Source organism: Panicum hallii, chromosome 2 (assembly GCF_002211085.1).
Source record: "Panicum hallii strain FIL2 chromosome 2, PHallii_v3.1, whole genome shotgun sequence".
Classification (NCBI taxonomy): Eukaryota; Viridiplantae; Streptophyta; class Magnoliopsida; order Poales; family Poaceae; genus Panicum; species Panicum hallii.
Genome location: NC_038043.1, coordinates 53,387,276 through 53,411,784, shown reverse-complemented (window position 1 = coordinate 53,411,784; position 24,509 = coordinate 53,387,276). Strand labels below are relative to the sequence as shown.

General features: G+C 46.9%; 5 protein-coding genes across 5 annotated transcripts; 3 read left to right on the top strand and 2 right to left on the bottom strand.

The window, feature by feature from the left end:
• The first annotated feature begins 103 nt into the window (after positions 1-103).
• LOC112882590 (A-kinase anchor protein 17A) lies at positions 104-3,933 on the top strand. The gene is made up of 5 exons (XM_025947673.1): positions 104-714; positions 793-937; positions 1,736-1,898; positions 2,687-2,866; positions 3,206-3,933. Exons 1-5 carry the CDS (start codon positions 195-197, stop codon positions 3,209-3,211), a joined length of 1,014 nt encoding a protein of 337 aa, XP_025803458.1. The 5' UTR covers positions 104-194; the 3' UTR covers positions 3,212-3,933.
• A 235-nt stretch (positions 3,934-4,168) lies between these two features.
• On the bottom strand, positions 4,169-5,386 carry LOC112882591. The gene has a single exon (XM_025947674.1). The coding sequence runs from the start codon at positions 5,215-5,217 to the stop codon at positions 4,369-4,371; it is 849 nt and encodes a 282-aa protein (XP_025803459.1). The 5' UTR covers positions 5,218-5,386; the 3' UTR covers positions 4,169-4,368.
• Positions 5,387-9,319: 3,933 nt separating this feature from the next.
• LOC112882785 (NADH dehydrogenase [ubiquinone] iron-sulfur protein 4, mitochondrial) lies at positions 9,320-14,649 on the top strand. The gene is made up of 5 exons (XM_025947930.1): positions 9,320-9,586; positions 10,752-10,840; positions 11,865-11,994; positions 12,968-12,997; positions 14,393-14,649. The coding sequence occupies exons 1-5, from the start codon at positions 9,422-9,424 to the stop codon at positions 14,450-14,452; spliced, it is 474 nt and encodes a 157-aa protein (XP_025803715.1). The 5' UTR covers positions 9,320-9,421; the 3' UTR covers positions 14,453-14,649.
• Positions 14,650-14,706: 57 nt separating this feature from the next.
• On the bottom strand, positions 14,707-16,865 carry LOC112882783. Its single transcript, XM_025947929.1, has one exon. It carries the CDS (start codon positions 16,181-16,183, stop codon positions 15,227-15,229), a length of 957 nt encoding a protein of 318 aa, XP_025803714.1. The 5' UTR covers positions 16,184-16,865; the 3' UTR covers positions 14,707-15,226.
• A 1,320-nt stretch (positions 16,866-18,185) lies between these two features.
• On the top strand, positions 18,186-23,717 carry LOC112880370 (probable amino-acid acetyltransferase NAGS2, chloroplastic). The gene is made up of 10 exons (XM_025944951.1): positions 18,186-18,678; positions 19,006-19,093; positions 19,536-19,744; positions 20,052-20,203; positions 20,389-20,800; positions 21,552-21,649; positions 21,928-22,039; positions 22,158-22,317; positions 22,657-22,729; positions 23,170-23,717. Exons 1-10 carry the CDS (start codon positions 18,361-18,363, stop codon positions 23,321-23,323), a joined length of 1,776 nt encoding a protein of 591 aa, XP_025800736.1. The 5' UTR covers positions 18,186-18,360; the 3' UTR covers positions 23,324-23,717.
• The last annotated feature ends 792 nt before the right edge of the window (positions 23,718-24,509 follow it).

Genomic DNA, 24,509 nt, shown 5'->3' with positions numbered 1-24,509 from the left:
TTGATTATTTTTTTTAGAGGGATAGGCAACTTTGGCTTTGATTGTCTGTGCTGGTTCAAATCATGAGCGTTGATTTTAGATCTGGCGACCATCCCCTCCGACCTCCTCGGTCAAGTCGTCCTCCCGTTCCCGTCGACCCGGCCCGGAAGCCGTACCCCAGGCCGCCTGGCGCCGCCGCGACCCGCCACGCCGCCATGTCCGCCGCCGCGGCGCTCCGGGCGACTGAACCGCTGCCCCTCCCGAGCGGGCTCTCTCTCTCGCCGCGCCTCAAGCTTCTGCTCACCTTCTTCCGCGCCGACCTCACCGTCCGCCCCCTCGACGAGTGGCAGCTGAAGTCCGCCCTCCTCGCCTTCCTTCGCGACCCGCCCCTCTCGCTCCCGCTCCTCCCTGACTCAGACCTCTCCGTGCGCCGCCTCCCCGACCTCCAGAAGCGCCGCCGCGAGGAGCCTGTTGCCTCTGGCGTCCTCCACGTCCGCGACCTCTCCTTCCTCCGCCCCCGGAAGGGCGACAGCGAGGCCGAGGGGATGACCGTGGAACAGGAGGACGAGAAGTACTTCGAGTGGCGGAGCTCCCTGGTCGAGAAGCTCGAAGGCATCGAGCTCAACCTGGAGGGAGTCAAGTTCCGGATGACAGTCGAGATCCCGCCGTCCGATGACTTCAGGGTGATGAAGAAATCGTGGGAGGATTTCTACTCCTCCGAGCTACTCAATAGCAGTATGAACTGGTTCCTGTATTGTATTTTCTTGGTATTCCCTGCTAGGTGGAGTTGGGATTGACATTTGCTGGTATCAGGGAACCCGGTGAGGAAGATAGCGAAAAGGCCGGACACGATTGTTGTCCGTGGTGTGCCGTCCAGGTGGTTTGCGGAGATAAGAGTATCATCCAAGCCATCTACGTTGGTCACGCACACAATTTTCTCAGCACTTGGTAAAATAAGGTGGGTTTTGGTGTTCTCCGAGTTTGATTAGCTCACAATTCAATGCCTGCGTTTTCGCTGTTTATCTAGTTCACGTTTTTTTGTTAATGGGCTACAGCTCAAATGAATTAGTGATATAAGAAATGGAAGCTGCCAAAGCCTGAAGACATCTAAACTAAATGGACATGATCTGCATTCGGCCTCTTATAGAAATCTAAAACATCGTTTTGCTCATCTAAAGCAGCTTCTTGTTTTCTTTGTAGAACAACATTTATTCTCATGTGCCTTATGTTATCCTGAAAAGTGCATAGTGCTACTGAATTGATATGCATAGAATATCTAAGTTTTGCAGGTAGCTTCCTCAATGTTTTAGTATTAGTTCATTTTTCACATATTGCTTTCTATACAGTGGTAATATGATACTTCGCATGTACCTCAGCAAATATAAATTTGCAATGATTATAATTCCTATGAAGCATATTCTAGATCATGATTAGAAAAGAAATTACAAAAAAGCTAAATTAGTATATTACTTCTCAATAAGCTGACAAGCTTGCCCTTTGCAAATGGTTTCCTGTGAATTGGCTTCATTGAAGCTGTGGTACTGAGATCCTTCGATCTTCATATTTCATTAGTATCTGTATTCATATAATTTTTTCCTTACTAGCCTTGAAGGTACTTTGTATCTGTATAGTTTTTTCCTTACTAGCCTTCGAAGTACTATGATAATTTTTGCTCTGTTAATACTAGATTCTGCAGTACATTTTACTGTCCATGGGCCTAGTACTTTCTTGCAACATTCTTCCATCCAAATGACAGGACCCTAAATATTGCAAATGATGATGATGAGTTAGAAGCAAAAGAAGATGGCTCCACTAAGGAGCTCATATCTGGACTCAATTGCAAAGTTTGGGTTCAATTTGAGAACTACGATGACTTCCATGATGCAATGAAGGCATTATGTGGACGCTCTTTAGAGAAGGTAATTTTTTTTTCAGTTATCTATCATTTTTCAATGCTTCCTTCTCATTAGGACACATAATGTAGCAATATGACAAATTGGCAACATTTGCTTCACCACTTTATTTACGGTACCTAAGTTGATTCATCATTCCATAAGGATTGATCTGCAGTTTACAGTTGTCTACCAGCAGTGATTTTGTATGGATGTTTCATAGCATGTGCCCTTCTCAAGTTCTCAACTTCTCATGCGCGGCATAATCACATAACCATCTCAAATAGTGCTAGATATTATCTACCTTTGTTACTTTATGAAACAATTATGGCTGCCTTGTATCTCTCTTGTCTGGTGAACCCTGTGGAGAACCATTTCATGATCTTGAAAATGCCCATCTTTGTACTGCATAAACTGAAAAGCTAGTGAGCCATAGTAGCATGTACTAATTAGAGTACAGATATCTTAAATTAGCCAAGGACATCACGCCACAAGAAGCTCAAAAATGCCTATACCTATTGTAACCCTTGGTTAGAAGTATTTGTATGATGATTGACAGCTGCAACAGTTGTCAGGAATTGCTCATTTCCTTGCATATACAGCTCTAGAAAGTGTTATCTGAGAGCCTTTTGAAGGAACATATTTCATTGTACCTTGGCACACATTTAAAGTGGTAACTTCACTTTTCTAGAACACTTACAGTGACCCACATGTTTGCAATACTGTTTCTTTTTAGAATTGGTTCAAGACATCTAATGATTGTTTGTATTCTGTATTTTTTAAAATATATTGAGATCGTTAGTTTGTTTCTGAAGGAAGGATCACGGTTGAAAGTAGACTATGACGTGACCTGGGATCACGAAGGTTTCTTCCGTATTGCTCAGTATGAGCCTGCTCATAGCAGGTTAGGTGAGAGGGATGCATCAGCATCAGTTCATGGCCGGAAGAAACATTACACTTCACGAATCGAGTCAGATCATAGGAAGAGATTTAGGGTAAGTCACCAGATCAAATCTTCTATTTAAAGTCTCTAGTCTTCTGTGGTGTGTGTGGTCTGCTTCAGCGAAACATCTGTGCGCATGGTAGTTGGTAGCTGCCAAATTTATCTGTGGATCTAACTTTTCATGGTTCTAGTAAAATCACCACCTGCTCTGTTAATTGTCTGTAAAATACTTTCATTTCAAATTCTTGGTCAGTATATCCTGATGCTAGGCATTGTTGTGGAGTTTATCTTGCCAATTTCATTGGGTTTCATTTGCAAATAATGTATTTATCCCTTTTGTCTCTATGTTCTCAAAGTTTTTAACATGCTGTTTCCCTTCGTTTTGATTCAGGATTGATGACGCAAGAGTATGGTATGAGCAACACTGTTGTGCCATGGGGAGAGGGAAACGGCTGTTCTGTACAATGGCTGTTCTGTAATATTGTATTGCTCCATTCTCAGATTTCAACTTTTTCCTCCTTTCATTGTCAATTAACCTTGCAGAAAAATCATTCTGATAGTTACTGATCTGTAGTTATGACTATCAGTATTGCCCTGATTGATATCCAGAGGGCAGAGAGCCAGAGAGTGCAACAAAACAAAACTGTTTTTTCTTGTATAAGAATTGATAGATTGAGCACCGGTGGCGCAGCCCATGCTCATTGATCAGAGACAATGGCATTTGAGTTCAGAGTATTGAATGATCAGAAATGAGGATTGGGATGGATAAGCCTACACGTGCTTGCTTTACGGCAGATAGGGTACAGCCGTGCAGGTGGAGCTTTCTAGATACCAGAACTGCAGTCTCTGGTTTGGATAACCTCTTTCGTGTGTAGAGGAGGATGAGATGTTTTCGCTGACGCAAGGCTAAGATCAAGCAGGGGATGTGGATCCCTGGCTGCAGTAGGTTTCCACTGGAGTCTGTAACTTGGGATTGGTGTCGACAATGTTTCTTGTGGAATCACGGTGCAGATGTGGCAGGTGCATATGCATCGTCTTGCTTTGAATCTTCTCGTCTAGAATGTCAACCAGGTTGTATATTTCCAAGCATCTAGAAGTGCACATGCCTGACTTTTGTTTCATGCGCCCTTCACGCTGATGCGGTGTTGCCCATGCCTAAATCTAGAGAAGTTCTTCTTGGATGGATCATGCGTAAAACGGCAGGCAAATGAGTGGAAAATGTACTATATGTCCACGACACAGAGATATATGTTATGATCTGAAATGCAACAGAATTCATACAAAGATGACTCGAGATAAGAGCAGGCTGAACTTTGCGGGATATCCATGATGTGGTATCAGGAGTTATTTGATATTTATTCCGAATGACCGATGCTTTATAAACATTTTGGGGTAGCCGCACAGAAGGGGCTAATTTACATTTTTACAGGCACGAAAAAAGAAAGGTAAATCAACTCTAAAAAAAGGGAGGAAAGATAACCTGGAAAATTTGATCTTTCTGGCCACCCTACTACACAAAATTTACAGACTATGCAGCACAAGACATCCTGCAAATTACCCTTTCTTTCGATGTGCATGGCTTCTTGGTGAAATCACCTCGAGAGCAGCGCCAGAGCTGTTCTTCTTGCCATGCGAAGGAGGCGGCGCCACAGCGAGTTTGTCGCCGGTCTTGTTGACAACATCCTTGCGGGCCTTTGCCGCCGGTGATCTCGTCGCGCCCAGGGCTTCCTCCCCGCTCAAGATCGGCAAGAGATACCACCAAATGGAGGTGCAGCAGATGGCGAACACCCTCCCGAACACCACGAGGCTCAGCAGCAGGAGCGCCATGGCCAGCGGCCAGTAGTGGCACGGCCTCACCTTCCTTCCCCAGGCCCAGCCCCACCTCACGCCGCTGACCTTACTCTTCTTCGCCGGCACAGCTGCCTTCGGCGCCGCCGCCGCCGCCACTGCCGCCGCCGCGGCAACGTGGGCGGGCTTAGCGGGGTCTTCCTTGGGGCTGGCAGGCTCCGTGGGCGGCGTCGAGGTCCTTGATGTTGGCTTGGCCGGCTTGCTCTGCCTCTTCTTGGCGTCGGCAGCCTGCTCCTCCTCGTGCGGGAGCTTGACGACGATGGGCACCCAGCCCTTGGCATCGGACTGCACGAACCGGACCATGAGGTGGCCGGCGTCGACCTCCGGGCCGACGCGCCGCAGGATCTTCTCCCTCTTGGACTCGAGCTCGGACAGCACGGTGGAGAACTTGTCCAGCCCCCGTGACGCGTAGGGGTTGCCCTTCCCCTTGTTCTTGCCGCCCGCCTTCTTCGCCTTCGCCGCCGCGGCCGGTTTCCCGTCGCCGGCGCCGCCGGCGCCCTCCTCCTTGTCGACGTCCTTGAAGCTACCCGTGCCGCAGAACACCATTTCTCGCATACAGTTTACGACTTCCCGTGTCAGGGACGACCGGGACTTTTTATAGAGGCCGGCCGTCGTTGGTGCAGCACAGCAAGATTGAGCTGCTGCTTGTGGTTTCGTGATGCCTTGCCATCCGTGCGGAGTCGTTCGTCCGGTCTCTGGGAGGACCCGGCCGCGTGATGGTGGCCGCAGCCCGCAGGACAGTTCTTGCTTGGTCAAGCATGGAGGGGCCAAGCACTATTCAATTCACTTCCATGGCTTGTTTGCCACGTTTGACTTGGTGAATTCGTTGTTTCCATCAGCAGATGCAGGGATTTTCCAAGAGCATGACCTAGCTATATGACGAGTCTCTTATGATTCTTCCTTGCTCAAGCAAACAAAGGCGTAGTCCTCTTTGTAATTGTAGTCTTGTCCGTTAACTTCTTACTATTGGTCATCCATCAAACTCATCCAACCGACCAACGCTGATGATTTCAATTTGTTTTCAACAAGACACATACTAAATTCTATCTCTATTAGGACTTTAGAGAGATTGAGCCAGCATATATCTTGAGACTAATGAAATCACCATGAAAGTATTGTCATAGATGGCCACTCCATCACCACTTGAAAAATAATTAGCCGCAAATGCGAGTACCTGTATTAAGTTGGAGAACCCAACAATCTGAATTTGAAATACTCCCTCCATTCTAAATTATTAGTTATTTTGGATTTTCTAGATATATAAATTTTACTATGCACCTAAACATAATATATATCTTTTCGTGAACATGCCTGAGCACATATTTCATTAAAAAGAAAGCAATACGACCATTACAAACCTTAATAGGCGGATACAGAGCACCACCAAGCAAGTGGTAGGCGACCCGTACAACAACAAGAGCAACAAGAAAAAACGGGGAGGATATAGACGAAGCCACAAACCTAGATACGACCACAGCTGAACATGCTAAAAGGTACTACAACACCAAGGGTGCAAAGATCGACAGCACAATAAAGGTGGCAAAGCATCCACCTGGCCCACCAAGGCGGAAAAGCATCCGCCCGAACAGCAACACGGCGATGGCAGCAAAGCGTCCGCATGATCAGCAACACGATGATGACGGCAAAGCATCTGTCGGCACGATGGCGGCGGCAAAATATCCGCCAACGAACAGAAGGGCGGCCAAGCACCCGCCATACGACGACCATTGCAACCTGGACGATGTAACCTGGACAATGTAGATGAAACGAGCGAAGGCAGGCAGACGACGACCACCACCAGCAGGGCTTCCAAGACGACACCTCTAGGGAGAGAGCGACGCCATAGACGTCGTCGTCGTCCGACCAAAAAGGTCAAGGCTTTCGCCCGGAAAGCTCACCGGAAAGGAGGGAAGAAGGGCAAAGAATGACGCCTTTAATAAGGTAAATAGAGCCCGAGGGCATCACCGTCATTGGTCCGCAAAGCCGACCTAGGCTTTCGCCATCGTCCGTTCTCTCCCCCGAGCCAAGGAACCGCCGGACACCACCAGAGCGCTGTCATGGGGGCGAAAAGCACCACAGCAGCGCAGGGAGACCGGCAGCTAGCACCCCGCCGCAGAACGGCATCAAGAAGCAAAATGCCAGCAGCAGAGGAGGGTCGACCACAGATCGGCACCCAGGGCGGAGGCCGGCGGCCGGCCCCTAAGCCGAAGCAGCGCCAGCCCGTACCCAAGCCAAGGCACCAAACCGAGGCCAGAGGCCGTTGGCCGGCAACCTAGCCGAGGCACAGGGCAGGCAGCCGGCGGCCGACACCCGAGCTGAGGCAGCACCAACCCTGCGGCAACCAGAGGGAGAGGGAGCGCCGGCTCAAGGAGCACCAGCCAGGGGGCCCAAGCGAGAACGCAGGTGGCCTAAGGGCGAGCGGCGGCCGTGGCCGGCCCAGCCGAGCTGGAGGACGCGCGGAGGAGTACCGGAGGCAGGGCCGCCCGGGGGTGGGAGCCCCCCTCCCCCCAAAGCGGCCAGATCCGGCCCGGGCCACCCCGGATCCGGTGAGGGCGAGCTTGAAGCCGGCCCCGTTGGCCGGCAGCGGCAAACATCGTCAAGTAAGTAAAGGTCTTGGGGGGGGGGGGGGAAGGGAAGCGAGGGAATAAGAATAGGAGGGGGAGGGGGCAAGTTGAGCCAGCTTTGGCTCGGCCGCGGGCCGCCGCCGCTGCCCGGACGGTCGCCGGCGGCAGCGGCGGCCACCGGAGGTGGCCTGGGGTTGGAGGGAGGGCGGCGGCACGAGCGCCCCCCTAGGCGCCAGGGGAGCGACGTGGGGGGTGTTGGTGGAACTCTTTCTCCTTCCAATTGTACATAGTATATATCTGTATGTATAGCAAAAACTATACGCTTAAAAATTAGAAAAGTTAAAATGACTAATAATTTAAAACGGAGTGAGTAATATTATTACGTGGTACTTTGTATTTATGGTGAGTTTGTGTGTTTAGGTAATGCGTACGGTCTTCAGTGAGTATAAGATCAGTGAGATGAAGCACGGATGCAAAATTAAATGCTTGTCAGGACAGAACTGCCCCCAACTTGCATTTAGCCGAAGTAGACACTGATTGGTCACACTGGTTAGTTTATTTCACGAGTGGCACGAGCGCGCACAGCATCACTTTCACGATTTTCCATCTGTGCTGGCCAGTGACTACTCGCCTAAATTCTCTGCTAGCCCTCGCGATCGTGCTGTTGACCTGCAGCCAGCCAGGTTTGATTGCTGCCCAAGGCGTGGACTCTGAGCTAGCCCCGGCTCAATCAGATCATCACGCCTCTCGTAAATCCGTGTGTGCTTGAACGGATCAAAGGCGTGTGGCTCTTCCATGCAGCCTCGGCGTCAGGTCAAATGAAAACATGGAACAGGTAAACCAGAGCTCCCGAGCTGAAATCAGCGACCTGGATTTCCGTTGCGGTTAGGCTAACGAATCCTGTCGTTTCCTAGCGGACCCGGCGGGTAGGATGAAAAACTATCCGTCTGAAGAACAGCCGGAAACCTCGCACGGGAGCGCTGACAGTTACTGAAGAATGATATCGGCTGCAGGTTAGCGTGTCCGCGTGTGCAAGTACGCAACACGCAGCGAAAATTCACCGGGCGATCGATCGAGTTGGCGAGGTTGTCACGTCGGCTTGCATCCGTCGCGACCCGCGAGGATCTCGATTACCATTTTTTTTCTCGAGAAGACGAGGCTAGGATCTCGATTAGCATGAGGCGGCTAATGGCTGCTGCCATTTTGATTAATGGAATTCGGTGGGCCCGCCGGTTGCAACGAGTTGATGATTAGCACGGGTCCCGGTTTCTTGCGGTTCAGGGCGGATTTGATTATTTCAAACCTTCTGGACGGACTGTGTCGTCAGGAGTGAAGAGTAGATGCAGATAAGGTTGTGTCACTTCTTTATGCATACCACCAGCGCCTCAATCAAGAACGGGAGAGAATTGAGGCGTGCGTGCAAATTTTCTTTTTTTGGACTGACTAGCTTTTTTTAAAAAAAAAAATTGGACTGACTAGCTGGTAAACTGCGTGGCAGCAATGCATCATATGCGCAGAAAAACTATAAACGATTGTTTGTCAAACTAGACGCCACTGCTCCTCTGGTTGCAAATAAGTGATGCTTTTATTTGTCTGAAGTCTACCTTTTTATTTCCATTATGTCTTTTTTTTGGCGAGTAGTACTTCTTATGTCTTTAAGTTTGGATATTTGGACCGTGGTACACTTGCTAGTTGCTACGTCGTACATTAAAAATTATAACAAAAAATAATGGTCAAAATTTAATTTTTGAAACCGCGTATCATCACTTGACTGGATAGGCTATATTCCATGCGTTATTCTCGAGGAATTTATACGTCATGCTCAATTGCTGCTCATGCTTGATACGAACTCTTTCTATAAAAATAAATACTTGCGGTCTAATTTAGCCAGGGCCCAAATGATTGATACCCCCGCATTAAAAAGGTCATCCATTTTCCCACCGGCCCAACACCAGACTGGCCTCTTGTTCCCAGCAGACAGAGAAAAAAGACCACCACCGTCATATTCTCAGTACTGAATTAGGGTGGCCGTGGGCCCAATATCCAACAATTCTGGACGCTAAAAGGCCCAAGACCATACCCTTTCCGTCCTCATTATGTCGATCCGACCAGATCGTTCCGTCGCAGACTCGCAGGCCGCCTCTCCTCTGCCTCCTCTCCCCTCCACCTCCTCTCCGGTGTAAGGCTCCGACGAGATGGCCGCCCCGCTCCGGCGGAGCCTCCCCTCCCTCGGCCGCGCGCTCCTCTCGCCGGCGCCGGTGCGGATGCTCTCCGCGGATGCCTCCGACGCCCTGGTTGAGATCAAGCCGGGGGAGATCGGGATGGTATCCGGCATCCCCGAGGAGCACCTCCGCCGTAAGGTAACGCCCAGCATCCATTACCCTCGTGTTTTTTGGCTGAGAGATGCTAGTTGCGGGGACCGATGCGGGCGCCTTGGGAGATGTTTCGGACTCAAGGTGGGGGACGCTGGGACGGGATCCATGTATTGGTTGTGGTTGGAGTTTGAGTGGATGGAGATGGGAAACCTTTTTTTATGTTTTCTTATGGATTGGATTGAAGTTCGACCTAAGGAATGTATGGAAGATTGGGGTTTTCCCTGCGGTGTCGACCCAGTTCAATTCCTTTCTACATGCGCCTTCTGTGACAGGAATGTGCGTTTTTATGCTTGCTTCTAGAAGTATTTGTTATGAAAAAGGGCAGGTGCGGGTCAGTAAACTGAGCATCTTCAGAGCTTAGTTTATGCTGGGTGGATGTTAGTTGTCCAATTTTCAGCAGGATAAGTACTACATAGCTGCAGGTTTAGTTACACATTTACACTAAAAAGCAACAAACCTGAGCTTTGTGAAATCAATCTTGAGATTAAATATCAGAACCAGAGTTTTATCTTTGCCCATTGGCCTAGGATCTTCTAATAAAAAGGTAATAGTATTTTGTTTCAAGCTTTTATTATATACCACCGTTTTTGCTCGATTGACTTCGAGACTAAATATTCCAATCTTTATCAATATACCGTCCATCACACAAGCTGGAGACCAGATAAGAGATAAATGACCACAGTTATTGTAATTGGAGCAATTTTCCCATTTCACTGGTCTCATACTATGGATTATTTAAATGTTTGTGCATGACTACGGCTCATATATAGCGGTATAGTCCAGTGATCAAGTGACAAAAGCATGCCAGGCCCTATTCGTTTGCATCATGCGTGTGCGGAGTGCAAGCAGTAGGTTAGCACTTAGCAGTAGGAAACCTCTCGTCCCCTCCAGAAGGCAATAAATTGTTATTTTCCAATTTAGTTGGAAAATGCTTCGTTAATTCTGGACCATACTAAGCATGGATTCATTTTCCTTTCTTTTTTTTTCTTGGGTCGAACTGCCAGCATGGTCTGGTCACTTTGAACAGATATTTGTGTGAACTGCTGATGTGTACTGGCTTTTGTTCTTGTATAATATATGCACTTTAGCTACTGTGCAGGTTTTTTCTTTTTTGGTCACAACTGGTGAGCTTATCCTTGTGAATTGTCAGGTTGTAATTTATTCACCTGCTAGGACTGCATCCCAGCAAGGTTCAGGCAAAGTCGGGAGGTGGAAAATTAACTTTTTGTCAACCCAAAAGTATGCTTCTCGTTCTGCTTTTTTTATCCCTTTTTTTGTCTTTGAATTAATCATATCTAAGGCTTCATCGCTGTCAGGTCGGCTACCTTAATAGATATTGAATGAAACATACCGCCTCCTGTAAACATACTTGGATTTATATTCTCATGTAATTAGTTATAAATGTATAGTATAGGTGCTAAGACCCAGGGCCAGGCGCCCATATGATTCAGAATACCTTTATTTTACAGTTATTTGTTACCCACTTCCAATTGTTGATGTTCTGCCAAAGTGCCTTTTTCGAATTACTTAGTATCACTACGAAATTACATGGCCTCTAGATGGAACGAGAGTATACCCAGAGATTAGTGCTACTTCTCAACAATGACTATACAACTCAATACGTTATTGCAATCTTCAATTGTTATGGAGAGGCTTTGCTTTCTCTCTCTGGTATTCTTATTAATTACTGGAACTTCAGTAACATCATACAATTCTGAAATCTGTCAATAATCGAATTGTTTTATTATTATTCCCTCCAGTCATTATCCCTTGACATTAGGACACAAAAATAGACTTGCAAGTAGTTATATTTTTGCGTGCTGATATCAAGTAGTAATGACTGGAGGGAGTATTATTAATTTTTTTTGCTGGGGTTTAAGTGTCATGGTTTTGGTTTCCCACTACTCACAAAACTCGTACAATCATAGACATGTGATGATTTTCACCCTTAGAAACTGCATTACAGCACTAGCTTCTGTTTGATGTAAATATGTAATGATAGGTTCCAGCTCATCAATTCATCATACGGTAATAACTCTATAAAATGGTGTGACTGCAACATGTCCCTTGGCCGGTACACTAGATGCTGGTCCAGAGACCACATATCATGCATATTTGTATAGGCTCCTTGGAAAGCATCATAGCTTACTAAATTATACAACTGCAAATGAAGGAAGTAATTGCCAAATCCCTCTCGTCAATAAAAGCCCCTTCCCCCCTGATCCTTTTTTGACAGATTTGTTGCCATTTGAATTCATGATAGGTGGGAGAACCCGTTGATGGGGTGGACATCTACTGGGGATCCATATGCTAATGTTGGTGAAGCAGGACTTACGTTCGACAGTGCGGAGTCAGCAAAGGCATTTGCTGAAAAACATGGATGGAATTATGTGGTGGGTCTTGTTTTTCCTTATAGATAATGCTGACTTGGAAACTTAGAATGCTCTATTTGGGACTGCTACTTCAGGACTATTTGGAATGATTGAAGCAAGGCTTGAATGGCACTTTTTAACTTGTGGGGGTTTTTACTCCTTTTTTAACCTTATAGTTAAAATTTGAGGAAGCAATTGTAATGTTCTGATGCTTAAGTGTCTAACATAGTTGTGATGGTAGACAAACTAGACCAGTTCATTGTTCATATATTGAAGTATAGATGGACATGGACTTTAAAGGTCATTGCATATAATTTCAGTTTCCAGTTATAGTGAGTTTCGTTGGTGGCGTTAATTTCCAAATATTAGCTACTTCTCTACTGTCACATAACATACTAGCCCCTCAATAGCATGTTCAGATGTTGATTTCAGTCTACTAATGGAAAACATGAGGTTGTTGACAATATCTAGTGTGAACTTTGTTTAGTCCAACACATCTTACTACCGGCTATTTTCTCAATTTAGTCTTGAAATGCTTTTCAATACAAATTATTTGCTTTTAGTTTTGTATCTGTGCTGCTTATATTAAAGTTCTATCTTTTCAAGATTTAAACACTAAAACTTCGTTTGATGTATGACACTATGACCTGGTAATAATGTTGGGAGTATGGAGTCCTTTACGTATATACCTTACTAGAGTTCTTTCCGTATAGACCTATATATTGCCCCCATGGGGATATCATTCAATACAAGTGCTATTCATAACAGATAGATTATTCTAAAAACCTACTGTGTAATTTCCAATTCTCCTGGCACTTGTAGCATTGATGTTGAATATACATAGTGTTTGATTTTATTTATGAAGCAGGCTGAAGTCATTTCTGGTGTGTGTTTTTAGATATGTTTACCTTTGGGCTATTGTTGAAGTATCCAATAATTTGAAATGAGCCTTTAAATACATGACTCTATACTTACACTACCTCTTTTTTTGCAGGTTCGGAAACGTCATACACCTCTTTTGAAGGTCTGTATGTCTCCCTTCATATCCTTAATTGACTTTGTTAATGCTTTTCTTTTACCATGCACATAGATCTTACAATGTTTGTCTTGGTGCATCTTCTTGAATGTTTATCTTGCAGCTCTATATTGTTAACAGTGCATCTTTCTTTCTTTTATTCTGTTGCTTCAGTGCAGTACCAACCTGTACAACTATCCGCGCAAACCCACGTCATAGGGACTGCAGTATATGTTATTTTCAATGTATGCTTTTAATGGGTAGAGCGGTAGAGCCTGATGATGATGGTAGCACTTGACTGATTTCTTGAGTTCACATTTTGCATGGTCAAAAAGTAGTTCGAGTCCTTCAATTTTTGTCAGAATTGAGAAGTCAGAGGTTGGCAAAAGCCAAATTTGGCATCAACATTGTAGATATATTGAATGTGTGCGAAGAGTGAACTATGAACAGTGACAAGAGGTCTACAATCCTCATCGACTCTTAAGCCCTATAGTTTGTTAGCAGGATATGGATAAGGACAAGCTGGTCGCTGCTAGCTGCCATATAGGTTGAATCTATGTGTCTGTTGATGGCTTGATGCAATGTGACCGCTGTTTTGGCAGTTTTTCCATGTTGCATGCATTCTTACATATAGTACTGCTTAGAATTAGGCTTGTTATCCCCAAGCCCAGCTATTTTTACTTTGGTAGTTGCAGTTTATGTTGGTCACTCTGTTTTGCTAGGATCTAGAAATGACCAGTAGTGAGCGAATTACAACACCTAAACACAATACAGCTGATACCGTGATAAACTCTGCAAAGCTTAGACTGACAAGTAGTCAGTGAATTGCTACAGCCGAACAGAAATAAAGGTTGGTGGAGTATCGAAGTTAAATATCCGCATGTTTGTGGAATACCCTGAAAGTTCGACAGTAAGCCAATAATCCTTCTTCCTAGTACGCCGGTCAAGTCTGATCCAATTATTTGATGCAACGTGCAAGCTATTGGTTCGTAGTGACCGTACGGGCGCAGGTCCAATCTGGTGATGGAACTGGCTCATTACCAGTAGTCTTTGTTTGACTGGACTTTTGCTTTTGGTACGGCTGCCAGGGGCGAGCTGTACTTTGGACAATTTCAAAGTCGTTTATCTATTTAAATCTCTTTAGAAACGATTAGCTTGCTAGCAATTGCTCTGTTTCATTGTAGTAAATTCTGTTTGCCCATTGATGTCTAAGGAGATACCTTTCGTCCAGCCAGTTGCACTTTTTTGTGTGTCATCTTTGAGATACATGTTGCACACATGACACGTGTGCTTTTTGTTAACAGTATAATTTAGCAAGTTCTGCGTTAATATATCTGCCGTCCAGATCGGTGGCGTTTTAATTGGCTTGTTTGTGACTAATCGGATTGTTTTTCGCCCATGCAGCCCAAGGCTTACGCAGAGAACTTTAAGTGGAGAGGTCCCCCGAAGCCGGAGCAAGCTTGAGCTCTAGACCTCTAGTCTGTGAGCCAGACATTCAGACGATGTTGTTTTCCTCCTGGACTGCTTTTGCTTTCATCAGTATCCGTTGTGAAGTAAGAGCTAGAACATGCCTCGATTAAACCTGTAATAAGCATGAGCTGCAATCAAACAAAATACATATCATTCCAAAATGTTTGTTCAAGAATGTCTTTGTATTTCAATCCCGTGTGGCTGCCTGGTTGGTCATATTGGAAAGAAGACAACATGCCATTTATGTGTTAAATGATTCCTTTTTTCTTTTTTTTTTGAAAAGTATTGCAGCGCTGCTATATCATGGAGTATAAGGAGGAAGCAAATAAGTTTTACAAGAGGTTGTGTACTACAGATAAACCAAATACACTGGAGAACTAAGTAGGGAGCAATCATGAAGAAACTTGGTTCTTTTTATTTAACCTGAAGGTAAAGCGTGTCATGACGATGTTACTTGCTTTAACCTATATCGATCTACCCATGAAATGCCAGCCACGACCTATCTCGCTTGACCATGAGCAGACCTGTCGTTATCATGCCGGAAAGTCATGCAGAAATTGACACCGAGCAGTTTCATAAAAGTACATGTTACATTATCCCTTGCATTCTCCAGTCAACATCTTATATGTACTCCAGATTTCAGAACTGGGTCTACATTCTATGGACTTTGCAGAAGAGGAAAGCTGGTCTAGCTCAACATGAAGCTTAGCCTGTGCACTTGGTTTGGCGCCCCGCAGTGCGTGGCGCAAGATGCGGTACAAACTTCTCCTAGCTGTCGCTTGCCTCGCCGGAGCGGCGGCCCACGGAGGCGTCGGCGTCGGCGGTGCGAAACCTCCAGGTGAAGAGGTAGTCCCTGGACTCGCACAGCAGACGGCTAACGTCGCACTGCGCCAAGATGGAGGTGCACTTGCCGCCGTACTCCCAATCGATCCTGGCCGTGCATGCGAGCACCTCGTGGGGCTCCGGCAGCAAAGCTGGCTCGGCCACCACCAGCACCACCTCCCCGCTGATCCTCCTCGACGCGGCGGCCACGGCGTCGAGCCACGGGCACTCGGGCTGTCCCACCATCTCCTTGTACGCGTCGTTCACCAGCCGGACGCGGTTGCTCGAGTCAGAGACCAGCGCCGGGAGCGCGTCGGCCTCCATCTCCGCCTCCACCTCCGCCGCCGTCTTCGAGACGGCGTCGGTGCAGGTCGCGTCGGTGCGGCGGATGCACTCGACGTGGATGGTGGAGCACACGGGGCGCATCGCCCGCGGCGAGATCACCTTGGGCTCCAGCAGCTTCCGCAGCAGGTCGCGCTCCACGGGCACCTTCACCAGGTCCTCGGCGACCGTGGCCGCCGGCGGCAGCGACGCCAGGGGGAGGCATGCACTGCCCGGGACGACCACCGACACATGCTCCCTCGTCGCCGTCGCCACCGCGTCGGTAGCCGCCGCGCACCGGAGCGGCGGGTACGGCGCCGCCGCCCTCTTCCGCTTGGCGGCCGGCTGCGCGGGCGACTTCGGGGAGACCGGCACGACGGTCGGGCGGCCGCGCTTCCGCGCGCGGCACGGCCTGCTCTGGAGCTGGCACAGCACGCGGTTGGCGGCCACCACGCCCTCGGCCGCGGCCTGCGCCACCGGCGACGCCGCCGCCGCGAGTGCGGGCTTGGGCGCGATGGGGCGGAACCGCGCCAGGATCTCGTTGGCCTTGACGGCCGGGTCCGCCGGCTGCACCATGGCCATGGCGAGCAGCACTGCCGGGCTCACGGGGGTCAGGGTCGGGGTCAGTGGTCAGTAGACTCGATCACTCGAGTGAGGGAGACCCTGAGACGGAGCGGAGCACGCACGGCTCGTCACGGCCCGGGGCAAGCGCGGCTTAAGAAGGGCGGGGCGGCCAATCGGACGCGCGCAGAGGGAGGGGCACGTGGGAAGGCGGGGCGGGGTACGTGGGCGACCGCGCGGGGACGCGGCCGACACGTAGGCGGAGCCGAGTCGCGGGGGCGCGCGCTCGGGTTGGGTGGGTTCCAGTGGGAGGAGGCGGCGAGGAGGCTACGGGGTGACGGGGGGAGGCGAGGGGCTCTGCATGCGGGTCGCTTGGCCGCTTCGGCTCGCCCGTCGCGTTCGCCATGCCGCGCTGCCTCGGGCGCCTCGTCCCCCGTGGCGCGTTCCGCTGGCTGGGCCGCTGGCACTGGCTGGCTGGCTGGCGCGCGGGCCATTGATGGCGTGGTCGCGTGGGCGCCGCTAGGTGTCTCATTGGCCAGTATTGCGGCACTGCCCGCCAACCAGCTTCGTATATGCTCCGGCAAGTGCAATCGCTTCACTCTTGTGCCAAACCAAGAGATTTTACTGATCTGGAACGATCGTACCAGGGCCTATCTGCATCTGTATCTTTGAGAATCGCCAGTTAATTCTTAGCGAAAACATAGGTCCCAACTTGTATTAATCTTGCGCCAGTAGCACACAGTAACCTTAGACTAGACTTTACACATGCTTACAAAAAAAAAACTCTTAGAGAAATCTATTATATTAGATCTACCTGCAATGACGAATGCGTCATCCCTTGCATGTATTGAAACGTTACTCCGTAGTGACGAACAGTCTTTGAGCTGTTGAGCACGTGGCGTGCGGTAAGGCTAGAGCGCTTGCATACTCGTCGGATGCAATGCATCTCGCTCAAGTTTACTGCTCCTCGGGAATTGGGAGCGCATACGGAAAACCAAAATTTTCACGAGATGTATTTACCCCCTTCTAGATCAGCTGGATGCATGATGGGCGTACGCAGCTGGTTTCGCATCCACGGACACGTAAGGCCGGTGTCTTCACCCTCCTCGTACACGACCCACCACACGTGGAGGTGGAGCACGCATGCATGCGAGCCCCCATGTCCTACTGGAACCCAACCACGGGCCTAGCTCCGGTAGCCAGCCGCGCGAGACCAGCCGGGGCGGGGCGCGTCCCCGTCTCCGTCCCCTTTTGGATGCTACCGGCGCGCGATCTCTTTAATCGTTTTCTGCTGCATGCGCGGCATGTGCTGCGCGCCGTGGCGAGCGGGCAGGGAGCGCGCGCGACGAGTGGCCGCGCTGCCATTGGCGGGCACGGTAGCGCGTGGCCGACGCATGCCGCGCGCGCGCGCTCCGCCCGCCCGCGCCCGGCGAGTGGGCGGGCCGGGGCGCGGCGCGCGTCGCGAGGAGGCGCGCGCTGGGCTGCGGCTGGCTGCTGCGACGACCGCAGGGGAGGCAGGCTGCGCTGCATGCGTGGATTGGAGCTAGCGTGATCCGGCGCTGCCGCAGCCTGCTGGGCGCGCTGCGCTACAGCTGTTGACGGGGTGAGCGAGCCATATGCTACAGTTAATGCGGGCTTGGCTGAATGGCTGCCACAGCTCATTCATGCGCACTGGTGACCGACACTGCAGTACTCGTATTTTAATTTGCATGTAGATTTTTGTAGACGATCTTTTCGCGACAACGTGTTTGTATAGCATGGATAGGATCGTTTTTTTTTAGGAAAAGGAGGTTTTTCTACTTGTGACTCGTGAGAACCGTTTCAGTTTGCTCATTTGCAGTCTCACTACATCTGTGACCGATTTCTTGCTAGTCAGCTCAGAAAAACAAAGATCACACCACAATTGGGCCCTAAAAATACAATTAGGATGTTTGGGCCAGCTGTGATGAAGGGGGAAATGATATGGGCCCAAAGTCCTTTGGGCCCATATTTAATTCGAGCATCATTTCTTTGGGCCTCATTCGGCTCAATAATTTAGTTTTCCTGGTCAGATCTAGCTGGGCCCAAACTGCGGGTCAGCGGACAGCGGCTACGCGCCATTACCCCCTTCCCAAAACAACGGCCTCGTCGCGACAAAACCACACGACCCTTTTCCCTCCCCGACCGACCCCTACTTCCCTAGGGTTCGAAGCTTCTACATGGCCACGTGGGCAACCGGGGGGCGCCTCGCTGGCGAGGTCTCGCGCCCCGCGGCCCGGGCCGCCGCAAATGGACTCCCCTCTGGGAGACTGCGGCGGGTAGCCGTTACGCGCCGCTGGCGGGGGCCCGGCGTCCGGTGCTGCGCCGTTGGTAACTCCGGCTCCGGCGGCGGCGGCGCCGCCGTGGACCCCGGGGAGGAGTTTGTAGGGTTCTTCCGGGAGGCGTGGCCGTACATCCGGGGCCACCGCGGGAGCACCTTCGTGGTCGTCATCTCCAGCGAGGTGGTGTCCGGGCCACATTTCGACCGTGTTCTGCAGGTATCGGGAATTTGGGATTTTTTGCTCGAGTCATTTGCTTTGCTGTATTTTGGGTTCATCTGATTATTTTTTTTCATTTGACCTCCTCCTAGATCCTAAGAAAATTGCGGTAGGTAGGACAATTGCTGTATCCAGACCTCATAACAATTTGAATTGGAGACCCTTAAGAAAAATCAACATTACCAAGTAATAAGGAGTAGAAAGCAACGATTCTTTCAGGGGTTAGTTTAATGATAATCTTACTCTTGAGGTTAATGATTTTAGGCTTTTGTCACAAGGATTCCTATTTCCCAATATCAACAGCACTATCTTTTTTCAAATATGCAGGACATCTCACTTCTCCATGGTCTAGGGATTAAATTTGTTCTTGTTCCAGGAACACTTGTTCAAATTGATAAGCTTCTGTCAGAAAGAGGTCAGTTCTGTGCAACACCCATATCAAGCATCTTCACATTTCATTCTGAAGCCAGTAATCTATTTGCACATGCATGTGCTGCACAAAAATGGCTATGAAATTAAAAAAAAATTGGAATTCGCTTCTTATCCTTCGTGTGTAGATTTCTATATATACCAGACTTTTTTTTAACACAATTACAACATAAAGGATGACTACTAAGCATATCAAAAGAACTACAACTAAAAAGTTTAGAGAATCGTTTAGCTGTTGTGGCATATAATTGACTGCTACACTTGACCCGCAAAGCTTCCAGGACTCTGTATCTGTATGATTTGCAGACTATTCTGTACTGATCTATCCTTTGCTTTTGCTAACTTTGGTTGGTTTCGATTGTACTGAATCTATGCATCTCTTATTTTTCCTGGTAGTGCATGTTCTCAGTTCATGAAAAATCCTGTAGGGAAGAAGGCCAAGTATGTTGGTCAGTACAGAATTACTGATTCTGATTCATTAGAAGCTGCAATGGAGGCAGCTGGTAGAATACGGTTGACAATAGAAGCAAAACTTTCTCCTGGTCCTCCAATGTTAAATCTCCATAGACATGGTGTTATTGGACGCTGGCATGGTCTTGTGGATAACGTTGCAAGTGGCAACTTCCTCGGTGCTAAGGTGAATATGTATAAGTAACTGGGCTTTTGAATGTCTGGTTTTTATCTCACTATTATATTAATTTTTGTAGCATATTCTGTGTCCAACTTCAATGGTTGTACATAGCTCGCTCTTCATAAGAAAGATAACCCTGATTTTCTTTCCTTCTTTTCGTTACAACATAATAAAGTCAATCCAAAGTGAAACCATATGATTCACAATTAATGCATGCGTACTACTTGTGATCATTTCCTTGCTCTGTTTTTTGTACTTATTAGTTCTGCTGAACTTGGCCTTGGGTCCTGCAATGATAATCTTCCTTTGGCAGAGAAGAGGGGTGGTTAATGGTATTGACTACGGATTCACTGGTGAAGTTAAGAAAATAGATGTTTCACGGATAAGAGAGAGGCTTGACAGTGATAGCATAGTTGTTGTCAGCAACATGGGATACTCGAGTTCAGGAGAAGTGTTAAATTGCAAGTATGTTGTTTTCTTACTTTTTAATTTTCATGTTTTCTTACCATTAATGTGTGCATAATATGATAAGAAAGATATGTGCAAATGTCCTATCTTACTTGCAACAATTACTATAACACCTGCTCATTTGTATGTGTTGGAACTTGTGTACTAAACAAAATTTCTTTGTCTTGTTTGGAAATATTCAGCACCTACGAGGTTGCTACTGCATGTGCTTTAGCAATGGAGGCAGATAAACTTGTGTGCATTGTAGATGGTCAAATATTTGACGAGCATGGACGAGTCATTCATTTCATGTCTATTGAGGAAGCTGATTTGTTGATTAGAATGCGTGCTAAGCAAAGTGATATTGCTGCAAATTATGTCAAGGTTGTGGATGAGGAGGGTATCAATTCTCTACACAGGGGGGTCTATGAACCATCAATGAGTGCCTGGGCTCATGTAAACGGGTATGGTGCTTCTTTTCAAAACGGTTTGGGTTTTAACAATGGAAATGGTATTTATTCTGGTGAGCAAGGGTTTGCTATTGGTGGTGAAGAGCGGTTAAGCAGATCAAATGGCTATCTTTCTGAGTTGGCTGCTGCAGCATATGTGTGCCATGTAAGTGTTTCACCTTACACTTCACATTCTTTATTCTGTTAAATTATGTGGTTCTGGCTGAAGATAATAGTTTTCTAGACATGTATATCATACGTTTTTATATGTTGTCCTGTACAAAGTAGCAAATTGTCTTCTGAAATTGCTACCTACAATAAGGGTGGTTGATTAATATAATTCCATGGTCACGCGCTATCTCATGTTAGATTTGCATGCATGTTTGATGGGCTACCATGAACTGGCCATGCAATCTCATGCTACTTGAATTTTTATTTCCATGTAAGGAAGGTGGCATGTTGGAATACATATGCAGTATCTCAACTTAATGGCCATTTGGATTGTGGTATACAACGATGGAATCGGGATTGGGATATGAGATTTGTGGGAAATGGACAGTTAATATATTGAAGGGTAGAAGCATGGAGGGCTAGCACCCTTTTGTCCAGTGGGATATGAGTTAGTGTATCATTATTTTATTGTAGGCTGTATGGTCTTGCTCAGTACTACTGCATGTAGCACTGCATGTAGCCATGAAGTTCTCCTTGAGATCAGACTTCAGAGCTTGAGCTTAGTTTGAGGCGGCGGCAACATGTGCTGTGTTATTTGCATTTTCTCTTTCTACAAAGCCAGCAATGTCTGTCCAATGAACAGCCAAACTATATAGTTTTGGAAGGTGTAAGCTTACTATTGGCATGAAAGCCTCTATTTCTTAGGCTTGACTATCTGTGGATCATTTGTTTCATCCAAATGTCAGGGTGGTGTTCAAAGAGTTCATATCATAGATGGAACTGTAGATGGATCACTGCTATTAGAATTATTTACAAGAGATGGTGCAGGAACAATGATAGCTAGGTATTCTAAAGCTCTTCTTCTATCAAATTTTTGCTCAAATTTGTTGCTCTAATGTTCATGCAAATAGTCCAGTGCCTGCATTGTCTTTAATCAACATGGAAGCTTTTCTTAAACATGTAGTGTCATCCTTTTTGTAGTCCTTAATTGCTAAAAAATATTTGATATTGGGTAACAAATGTTGGGCATGAATATTTTATGGGGAAATGGGCGGCTTTTGGAATCTAGCATCTACAAGCTATCATGGGAATCATGGTTTATTCCCTACCACATGTTTTCAGGGATGTTTATGAAGGAACAAGGATGGCTACAGCCGAAGATCTTCCTGGCATAAGAAAAATTATTCGGCCACTGGAGGATTCTGGCGTTCTGGTGCGGAGAACGGATACAGAGGTGTGTTAACTATAAAAACTTTTGATTATAACGTTGTTTTGTACTTGATGGGTTTAACTTTGTTCTCTTCATGCTTACTACTGCTAAAAACGGGTCTTTCTTTTTATATTATCTGCAGCTTCTTGAAGCATTGAACTCGTTTTATGTTGTTGAAAGAGACGGTTCAATCATCGCTTGTGCTGCTCTGTTTCCGTTTGCTGAGGACAAATCTGGTGAAGTTGCTGCACTTGCTGTATCTGAAGAATGCCGAGGAAGAGGTCAGGGGGACAAGTTACTTGGTACGTTCATTGCTACAGGGATAAACAGAATCTGTTCTCCACTAGTTATTGCAATCATTTACCCAACACCATGCCCACATGTTCCTGTTCCCTCTTTCTCACATGCATACGCAATCCTTAAAGGTTAGATTAGGAGAAGGTTCCACTGACCAATAAAGTGGTGTTAAAGTTGGGGTCTCTGCTCTCTAATTCATAACTGTTTCGAATTCCTCAACTTTGCAGTTAGTATGTCCTCTCTCTCATGTTAAAAGAGTTCGATCCTGCTGAATTTGTACTATTACTGGCTAAACAATCAATTTTTTCTTTTTTGCTTTACTCATGGTTATTCTTATGCTTCAGATTACGTCGAGAAGGTGGCATTATCTCTTGGTCTTGAGAAATTATTCTTGCTTACTACGCGGACTGCAGACTGGTATACCTTGGTTTTTTCTCTTGACTAATTACATTGATGGCCCAAAAGCCTTGACTAACTCAATGGCTGTGTTCTCTGTTACCTTAGTTTATGTAGAATTACTACAGTTCCTGGTTAGTATCGGGTCTATCAACATTTTGTGGAGCATATGGCTACAGAATGCATTGAATGTAGTCTCTAGGTCGGTCTGCTCTGTGCAATGTTTCTTTAATCCACTTGACTCTCGGTTGATATTCTTTTCATCTTTTGAGAATCTAGATGAGTATCTTGAATGCTGCTTTCACATGGTTTCGTTAGGACCTGTTACAGTTGCTGAATATTGAAGTACAAATCACATGGGAAAACCAACATTGATGTCCAGCTATGTGCAGATAGTAATATTGTTTTGATTTTGGCTTTTGGTGTGCTCGACCTTGTGCTTCATTTTGATATCTTTTCAGGTTTGTGCGGCGTGGCTTCTCTGAGTGCTCTATTGAGTCTATTCCTGAGCGGAGGAGAAAACGTATCAATTTGTCACGTGGATCCAAGTATTACATAAAGCAGCTCCAGCCAAAGCATGCTGGTGTTACAACAAACAACTTTGTCATCAGATGACACAATATTCATGAGACTTGGTGCAGCTTGAGAAGATATCAGCAATGATTATATCAATTTTGCCCCTTGCCGAAAGCACAATTTCAGATAGAAACAAGACAACTTTTACTGACAGTGAATTTGAGCGATAATTATCTTCACATTTGCACGTGTAATTGAAATCTGTTTTCACCGCAGAAATGAGGCAGAGAACAAATAGCTTGAATTCTATGTATACCTTATTAACAAGCAAACAATACTGCCAAATAGAGGTGTGCAGTCAGAATTAACTACCTTTTGCGGCCTTTTGTAAGAACAAGTTAAACCATGGGCTCTATCGGTAGCTGTCAAAGTACTCTCGAAAAGACAGTAATATGAGGTATTATATCTGGCTGTTCACTTGTGCTTCGGGAAAGGTAAAGGTGCTTTTTCTTCGTGTGCGTGTGGGTCTGCAAAAAGAGGCAGAATTGTTATCGGCCAGCTGGATCGACAGGTTTTCTAGTTTTGCTGCCAACCAAGAGTTCGGTTTTTTTATGCTTCTGATAATGACTTTGTTCTGATGAGATCAAAGGCTCAGGCTTTTCTACCTATCCTGGAACAAAGAGCAAATCAAGGAGAATATTAGTTCCCGTGTACGAGATGCTGAAATCATTGGCGAGGCTTTTCTTCCGCTGAGGTCAGAGGCAAAGCTTTTTTCTTTGAGAGGCTGGTACATATGCCTGCACATGCACTGCGAATTTAGTGCGTTTTGCGTCAGGTTACGTGATTACGGAATGCTGATACAGATTGCACATGGATGGCGAATTGTGCCCGCGGAAGCACGCGACGTTTCCGAGCCGGCAAGAAGTTGGATGCCATTATGCCAGTACAGAATCATTCGTGGATGAACTTTACATGAAAGTGAGGAAACCAGCCGCACACTACCCAAAGTGATAGAATTCGGAATCACACTTAACTGCAGAGTCCAGAACTTAAGGTGAGGTTCTTGAAGCCTTGAAGGTGCATTATGCTGCGTCACACCGTCCAGACAAAAACAGATGTGGCCATGCTGCTGATGTTGCCTAACAATAGAATTCTTGCATGTTTTGGCATGTAGACATCAAGTGAGTGTCCACAAGAAACTACCAAAGAAGGTCTGGGGTCACACAATTGCCTGCACTACAGCACTACCACAGCATTCTCATAAGTTAACTTTCCCGCAGACAAA